The sequence below is a fragment of the Pteropus vampyrus genome, unplaced genomic scaffold, assembly GCF_000151845.1.
Source record: "Pteropus vampyrus isolate Shadow unplaced genomic scaffold, Pvam_2.0 Scaffold1, whole genome shotgun sequence".
NCBI lineage: Eukaryota > Metazoa > Chordata > Mammalia > Chiroptera > Pteropodidae > Pteropus > Pteropus vampyrus.
Window position 1 is genome coordinate 41,962,863 of NW_011888782.1, and position 9,077 is coordinate 41,971,939.

Sequence of the window (9,077 nt, forward strand, 5' to 3'; positions counted from 1 at the left end):
TAAAGGATGAAATTGAGTCACAAATATATTCAGTCATGCACCTCCTAATGACTGATTTGTTCTGGAAATGTGTTAAGCAGTTTCATCATTGTGTGAACATCATAGAGTGCACTTACACAAATGCATTGTGTCATGATTTCGTGAAACTATGTCACTAGGCAATAGGAATTTTTCAGCTCCATTATAATCTTATGAGATCACCATTATAAATGTAATCCATCCTGCAAATTATAGATGAAAAATGTTATTAAAGGGACTTTATAACACTTTTAGTAAAGTTATAATAAATTAGATATAAAACCCCCATTTGTATGTAAAGTTAAGTTCTGACAAGTTAGGGTGCCTCTAATAGAGTACTGAACACCTTGGAATTGTATAGTGGCTGCGAGTCCTAGCTGCACATGGCCTTTGGATCCCCTACTGCTGCGCTATTTCCTTGGAACCCTGTTAGATGCAGCAAATTATGTTAGCAAAATCACCTGCTTTCCTGGAAGTAGTTATGTCATTTTGTGTGACTTTGTGGTTAACATTTCATGAGTTTTTAGTTCTTGATGTGACAGGCTTTTTTGATTTCTTAAACAGTATCGCCAGGCATATACAGGAAACAATTCTTCACAAATCCAAGCAGCTATGAAAGGTTTTGAAGAGGTCATAAAGAAATTTCCCAAGTGTGCTGAAGGCTATGCGCTATATGCCCAGGTAACTGTGATTTTTCATATTTTTTCAGTTGCCAGTCCTTTTTTTAAAGAACTGCATTTGTATGCTGAATCCCAGTATGGAAATCAGAAAACGGTGCTTTCCTGGTTGCAGCTTCTGTGGAAGCAGATGGCTTTGTTTCTCCTTTGATTCTCTGGACCCTCAGGATGGTCCAGAATCACCTCAAGAGCGGCTCCTATGTTACACAATTGAAAACTTTGGCCCTAAGCTCTTGACGGGGGACACTTAAGCAGAGCATTTGTCTCCTGTTTTCATTTGGATTGGATTTTTAAAATTTAATCACCTTAGGAAAATTCGCTGTATTCATTTGGTCAGGAAAATGTCTTTGGAGAGGGTTTTTTTTCCTATTTTGATCATTGTTCTTTTAAATGGTTTGATAGGCTGTAACAGCTTATTTTAACTTCTCTTTGGTTTGTCTTAAGTTCTTGGTTTACAGTTGAAGCTATGGGAAGAAAGATTTAAATCTGAATTATTTTCACTTTTTAATTGTAGTCTGAAGTCTTTGAAAACTTAATTTTAAATCATCCTTTAAATGAAAATGATTAGCTTCTTATAGCCACAATTAAGACTTTTTTCCTCCAACTAAATGATATCTGAATAACTGTTTTCTCTTAGTCTTTTTACATTAAAAGTTGCTTTTGGTATCTATATAAACAGTCCATCTCAATACTCTGTATAATTTCTTTTCTATCTTATTTTGTTGTTGTTGTTCCAAAGAAATGTTTTCAGACCCAACTATATATCACAGAAATAGGAATCATTTAAAAATGACCATCTGTGGTAGATCCTACCTCCAAACCATTAAGGTTGCTTTTCTTTTTAATTTCCTTCATGTTATCTTTTGTCAAGTTAAAGGTGAAACTTTGAGAGTTTATTAAGAGGGAGTTTGACAAGACTGATTTGTGCTGGATCTGTTCTCTAAAAGCTCTATATATCACTGCATTATTAGAGATTAAAATTCTCTAATAATTCTTTGGGGTATGAAGTACAGCCCAGAAATTCTTTCACTTCAGTTAGAAATAATCTTGTCTATTCAGTCTTTGTTCTTACAATTCCTAGGCAGGATGGTGATAACAAAAAAGATGAAACATTAGTTGCTGATTACATGCTCTATTGAATTAATTGTGAAAGCATGTACTATATAAAATTTTATGGAATGTAGTGAACTTAAAATAGGACAAATGCACATTATAATTGTATAACATTTCTATTGAATAGGTACACTTGCGTTTATGCCTTATGTTAGGAACAAACCAGAAAGTGACAACACCATCTGCATCACTGAAATTCAAAAGGGCTTTCTGGTGCAGATTTCTATAAACAGGTATAAGAGGAAAGGCCACTGAATAGCTTTTAAAGAAACCGATATTAGGAACAGCTCTCGCAGAGCTTTCTTAATTGCACATTTCCCTGTCACTGTGCTACCTTCAAAATAGGTTTTGGCTTTCTTGAGCTGTCTTCCTGTTAACACTAGCATTATTATAGTCAGCTTGTACTAAAATTTCTATTCTTTGGTCCCTCTTTTCTGATTTTTGCTTTACTATATATATAGTTATATGTAACTTTATATATGTATATGCACACACATGTCGTTACATAGTATAATTTTTTTTTTTAAACTCAGTTTGGGCTTAGATGCTGGCCAACTCTCAGTGTTACAGGTTGAGCGTGATCTGGTATCTACAATAATCAAAGCTTCCATTTCTGTTATGGGATTTGCCTTAAAATAGTTGATTGTAGCTGTTTTTTCTTTTATCAGTAATTTTTAAGGAATGACTTGGATAACAATACACATACCTGAACTGCTTTTAAATGAATATTGTCTTTAAATTCTCTTAGGATGTTTTAGGATAATTATAAGTGACATGAATGTCCCTGTGAGAACCTGATATTAGAACTGGCACCAAGAGTGGGATTTTATGTGTTCTACAGTTGACCACATATGCTATTGCATTTAATCACTGCCAAAAAGAGGACAGTTAAGATTTCATATCTATAACAATTCTATGTAAAAACCCCAAGAATTAAGTTGTAACATTCTAAGTATGTATCTTCAAAACATCATTCAGTAATAAATGGATAAATGAAGTAAATTTTAATAATAAGCAATACACTTTTAACTGCTTAGGTTGACTGTAACCTTAATATAACAAATATCTCCTTACCTAGGCATTAACAGATCAACAACAATTTGGTAAAGCTGATGAAATGTATGATAAATGTATTGATTTGGAACCAGATAATGCCACAACATATGTTCATAAAGGGTATGTATTTTTCTGTTTGTTCCAGTAAGAAACTAGAATTTCTTGCACAGTAATAAGATGGCTTTCTTTCAGTCACTGAAGAAGGGGACTGTGGTATAGAGAGCATCAGTGAGTTAACTGACAAATTTCTTAAAGCTATGGATGCTTCACTATTAATTTTTAAAATCTTACATTTCATTCTTATATAACAGTAAATGTACTATTTTCACTCTGTCTTAAGTATTTCAGTTCTGAACATCTTGTCAAATGTTACTTGTATCAAAATAGGAAACATGTTTTTCCTGATTTTTGTGTCCTTGAATTATTGAAAAAACCTTAAATTTATACAAAGTCAAAAATTTAGCTTGCAAGGTAATAGAGCCTAAACTGTTAGACACTTTTTTCTTTTTTACTGAGGTATAGGTGTACATGATTCAGTATATTTATTGTGAAATTATCATGTCTAACATGTTATAGTTACAGAATTTTTTCTTGTGATGAAAAATTAAGATGTCTTAGCAATTTTCACATATACAATACAGTATTATTATAGTCACAATGTTGTACATCTTCATGACTTATTTATAACTGGAGGAGGTTTGTACCTTTTGACTGCCTTTGACCATTTCACCCACCCCTCACCCCATACCTCTGGCAGCCATCAATCTGAGTTTGTTGGTTTTTTAGATTCTACATATATGTGGTCATACCGTATTTGTCTGTGTCTGACTTATTTAGCATAATACCTTCAAGGTCCATCCATGTTGTAAATGGCAGAGTTTCCTTTTTTTATGGCTGAGTAATATTCGTGTGTGTGTACACGGGTGCGCATGCTATGTTTTCTTTATCCATCGATGGACACTTAGGTTGTTTCCGTGGACACTTTTTTCATAAGGAATTGAGTTCAAAGCCAATATATTAAATTGAGAAGTAAAAGTTTGATGATTATATACTGTTTTAGATTTTGCTTTTCTTTGTAAATTAAAATTATAAATTCACTGAGGGCAGAAATTGAGTCATGCACTTATATTCCTGTTGATACTGGCCCATAGTCCCATCTGACTGTCTTTTTGTGTTTGCAGTTTACTTCAACTTCAGTGGAAGCAAGATCTGGATAGAGGTTTGGAGCTTATCAGCAAGGCTATTGAAATTGACAATAAATGTGATTTTGCCTATGAAACCATGGGAACTATTGAAGTGCAAAGGTAACTTCTAGAATCTGTTCTTAGGAAATTTAGAGCAGCTCCATAGATATTTATCTTTTCATTATTCTCATTACAGATATTTCACTGTCAATATCCATTAAGTTTTTAAGTCTTAATGTTACACCCTTTGAGGCAAGCTTCCCTCAAAACTACACAACTTTGATGTGCCTTGTTTCATTATTTTTCCAATTTAAAAGTCACACTTATAAAAGTTGTTTAAGTCAGGCATATGCACTACACAAAGGGAAACATGTTCTCTAATACCTCTTGTGTGTTCTTTCCTCTTTTCACTTGTATTATTCCTGTTGGGGAAAAAAAAAAAGCCTGCAATGTGTTTAGGCAGTGCAGTATAGCTAAGAATTGGTAGCCAGGTGCCAGAAGATCTGGATCCTGCTACAAAGAAGCAATTAGCCAAGTAACTGGGCAAGTTGCAACATCATCTCTGAGCCCCTGAGTTTTCTTTAAAATCAAGGAGTTGGGTAAGATTTTTTGCAACTCTGATTTTCCATAACTTACTGTTTTGTGTAAATGTTTATCCAGAGTTGCACTTGAGATCTGCCATTAACAAGTGATAACTGTTTGTCATAGCATTCTGTGTAGTATACCGCCTTCATACTGGCATTGCCATCCATTTGAGTACCTACTCTAGGCCAGGCACTGAACTTAAGGTGTTTTCCAAATATTATTTCAGTTTATCTTGACCCCAGTCTTTATAAAGGTGGAGATTACATGATACTCAGTATAACTGAAGAGTGTAGAAACTGACTGTTGACAAGGTTATACAGTAAGCCAGCAATAGAAACAGGATATGAGCCCTTATTTCACTGATACCAAAGTAACTGATTTTGCCACTGTCATTTGTCGTGACAGTAGGAGCTGTCTTAATTTCTTGTCATTTAGCCCCTCCTGGAGTCCTGTCAGCTCTAGAGTAGGCAGAGTAGATATATGGAAAGTTTTGTGTTTCTTTTGAACCATTCTATATTGATAGTTACGTGTAAATATTATTTAATTGCCAATTTGTTCATGAGAATGAAATATTCTTGAATTAGAATAGGATGAGGTAGCAGTTCTTAATCTTTTTTGAGCAAATCTGTGGACTTTTTTTAGAATACTGAGCATGCAAAAACACTTTGCACTTAAATTGTCTCTAGAGCTATCATGTAGCCATATATTATAGTATGAGGTTAAGGTACAGTCACCCCAGAGGTACATTGTACTTCTTAAGAATCCAACTGGCATATATATATAATAGGGACTTAAATATTTATTGTAATATTACATTCATATATACATAGCTAATACTAGTTACTTAAACCAGTTCTTGGTAAGTATATAAAGCCAAACCATACTTACTTTAAGAGGTAAATTATATTTTTTGACCCAGCATATTTATCCATTTACTCAAAAAAGAGATACTAATTACTAGGCATTGTACTAAGTTCTAGGAATCAAGAGTTGTCTATTAAGAATCTAGTAAGACTGTGGTATAAACAAATATATATTCATCTGACTAATGCATAGAATGACAACTATAGGAACAATAAAGAGAGAACAGGAAATATTCATGAAGATATTTGAACTGTGCCTTAGGTGAAAATTTGTCTAGAATCTAGCAAAGAGGTAATAGATAATCTGATCATTATTGCAAGTGTAAATATATGGCACATTCAAGGAGCTCAGGTAAACCTGTGTGACTGGAGTACAAGTGCATGGATGGTGGGGATATGGTAGTAAGAGATAAGGCAGAAAGAAGGTGAGCTTACAGGTCTGTGAAAGTCAGGCCCCTAAATGCCATTAGTGTTCCGTGAGGCTGTCACTACTTTCTAAAGGACCTTGGTGATGTAGAAGACACGTAGAACGTAGGAACCAGACAGGAATATTTTAAATAAGTCATTTATCTACTCTCACTGTTCTTATCTGTAAACTAGGACTAGGAGAGGTATAAGTACATAGTATTTGTAATAGTAGCTAACATTCATTGAGTGTTTTCTATGTGCATTGTTTTGTTACAGAGCAGCATTTGCTTAGAATCGTAGTTGAAACTTGGTGGTCAGACTCCTGAGACACTTTTACTAACTTCATTACAGTCTTTGAGGTCCTTGTTAAATCTGAGACATTGAAAATGTTTGTTCTTTTAGAGGAAACATGGAGAAAGCCATTGACATGTTCAACAAAGCTATTAACCTGGCCAAATCGGAAATGGAGATGGCTCATCTATATTCACTCTGTGATGCTGCCCATGCTCAGACAGAAGTTGCAAAGAAATATGGATTAAAACCACCAACATTATAAAATAGGGGGGAAGGAGAATTGACCTTTTTAGAAGTTTACCTTCCCTTCAACTGAACCCTAAAGACACTGTCATGAACTGTGTTGAATGGTGGAACTTAGTATTTCCGTTTGTGTTGTCATTTGTTACATCTTTCATGTTTAGATGTTGTGGGAGTGGCTGTTGAAGAAAGTGTGCAGTGTTGCAGCTTTAATTCCTTTTGCAACAAAAGTTTTAGAACTTGTTAAAGGGACGTTAAAGTTGCAAGGAGTGCAAATGATAATTGGCCATGCAAATAAAAACTTTGATTTGGCTTTTTTTTTTTTTTGTGGGGGGTGGGGGGGATGATTATTATCTGGATGATTTTGTCTCTGTATAATATGTATTTTACAGTATGTTGGTTTTTAAATTAACATAGTTAAGTGCTGTAAAATAGGTTTCTTTTAGACTCGATTACTACCTTTTAGTTGATTTTTCTGAAAGAAAGCTTAAATGGGGATTTTGTTTTTAAGGCAGCAAAATTGAGACACCCTTTAAACTGTCAGCATGCACGATGCCTGATTCTGCGGAACATTAGACTCAGTGGCAACTTTTAAGCCTTCTGACCCCCTTCAACTCTAACGAATAATGTACATCATTCTTAAATGCACAACAGCTGGTTTTTATATAGTAAATTATGCAGAAGCAAAATATTCTGATTGATATATGTGCTGGAAGACTGAGAATTAATGGGAGAGTGAACCAGGTAAAAGGTAAGATGAAATGAAAACGTGTTCATAATTGCTCATGGCTATTTTCTCTAATAGGTACCACTTAATAGTATACTTTTTAAAGACAATGCAGGTTGGTTGTATGTATAAAGATGGAGTAAGTGATATATGGGAATATTTAATTAACTTAAACTTTCTAGTGAGAAAACTGTTGATAAAGTTCAAAAAGGATGTAAGTCTTGGAGCCAGAAGCACAGTATTTCTTGAAATGACAAGTTCAGTGCTTCAACTATGGTTAAATGTGCTTAAGGAATTTTGAGCCAGCATTTTCAAAGATGCCGAGGACATGTGGAATGCTTTTTAGTTTTGAGCTAACCTTGGTCTCTAACTCGGGATGACTGACCACTCTTATCCAGGTCTTTGCTAGGGGTGCTGACAGGAGATTGTTGTTTTGTTCATTTTATCTTTACCTTACCGTCTTACTTAGAAATCACTTCATGTTTTTTTTTCTCCCTGTCGTCACTTTTATAGGCGATCCTTTTGCTTATATGCTACATTTTTCTGGTGGTTGTGTTCTTAAGGAGCCTCTTGTTTTGAGACATTTGGGGTTGGGAAGAGGTTTATTCAAGCCTGAGGAAAAAAAGCAAGCCTTTAGTTATACTTACCTGGGAATGAAACCTTATTAGAGTTTACATTATTGGGAGCAAAGGAGCATTTTACCCCTCTTTAAAAGGGTGCTTTTTCCCCACTGAAACCCAAAAAGATTTTGTCTACAAACGCTATCTTTTTAGAGACTATTAGAAATGACTCCCTTCCAAAGTCAGAGTCTGGAAAATATTGAGGGGCCCTCTAATTAGCGGGGGCATTTAACATAATTTAAGATGATTTGGATATTGGAAAGTATGAGAGTTCTGCATTTTAGTTCTTATATTATGCACCTACAATGACAACCCCTGAATACAGAAATGTACTATATCTCTGAATAATCTCTGACTTAAAGTTTTTATTTGCATGGTTATATTTACATTAACACTGACATTTTCTTCTACTCTTCTCCCTTCCTACCCTTTGGAGTTGGGTAGAAAAACACACAAAGGAAACTGAAGCATGTGCCATTCGATACTGTCATTCCAAATTGTCATGGACTATTGCCTGTTCTGAAAATTATTTGAACGTGCACTGAAAGCTGCATCTGTCTGTATCTTTTCTTTTGTAAATGACCTCACATGTAAATTCACCAAATAAATATTACATTCAAGCTTTTCTATATTTTAAATGTATTTGCAAGCCTTAACACACTGTCATAAAATGAATAACGGTCCCCCAAAAGATATCCACGTCTTGATCCTGGAACCTGTGATTGTTAACTGTATATGGCAAAAATAAACTTTGCAGGTGTGATTCAGTTAAGGATCTTGAGCTGGAAAATTATCCTGGATTATGGAAGATTTCTAGTTTGGGTGCCACAAGTTACATACGATGTGGTATGGAAACACAGGTGAGAGTAATGAATTCTGCTAGGACTTGAAGGATAAACAGAATGTAGGTAAGGATCTTTCTAGAAAATGAAACAACCAAAATTAAAATATATATATAAGTGAAGGGACGTTATGAGTCTGAAATGAAAATAAGCCAACCAAGTTGGAGCCCAGCAAGAGGAAGTTTTTTAAACTGGTGAGGAGAGGCCAATAGTGGGACTACATGTTTGAGAATTATCAGCATATATTTAAGAACATGAATGTAGATGCAGTTACTTTAGGACAAAATTTCAATTGAAAAGGGTAAAAAAAACTCTGGAAAACATCAACATCTAAGGGACAAAGGTAGCAATGAAAAAGTGATCAGAGAGATAGTAAGACCAAGGTCACATGGATGGTGTTAGGTTCTCAGAGAGGCCAAATACATCTGCAAATAGATCACTAGTAACTTT

General features: G+C 34.6%; 1 protein-coding gene across 1 annotated transcript in view; it reads left to right on the plus strand.

The window, feature by feature from the left end:
• TOMM70 (translocase of outer mitochondrial membrane 70) overlaps positions 1 to 8,410 on the plus strand; it is a 34,424-nt gene extending 26,014 nt beyond the window's left edge. Inside the window, exons 9-12 of the mRNA XM_011354435.2 lie at positions 583 to 699; positions 2,887 to 2,984; positions 4,046 to 4,168; positions 6,307 to 8,410. Of these exons, the coding sequence (XP_011352737.1) occupies positions 583 to 699; positions 2,887 to 2,984; positions 4,046 to 4,168; positions 6,307 to 6,460 (492 nt within the window). The 3' untranslated portion in view covers positions 6,461 to 8,410. The remainder of the gene's footprint in view (positions 1 to 582; positions 700 to 2,886; positions 2,985 to 4,045; positions 4,169 to 6,306) is intronic.
• The last annotated feature ends 667 nt before the right edge of the window (positions 8,411 to 9,077 follow it).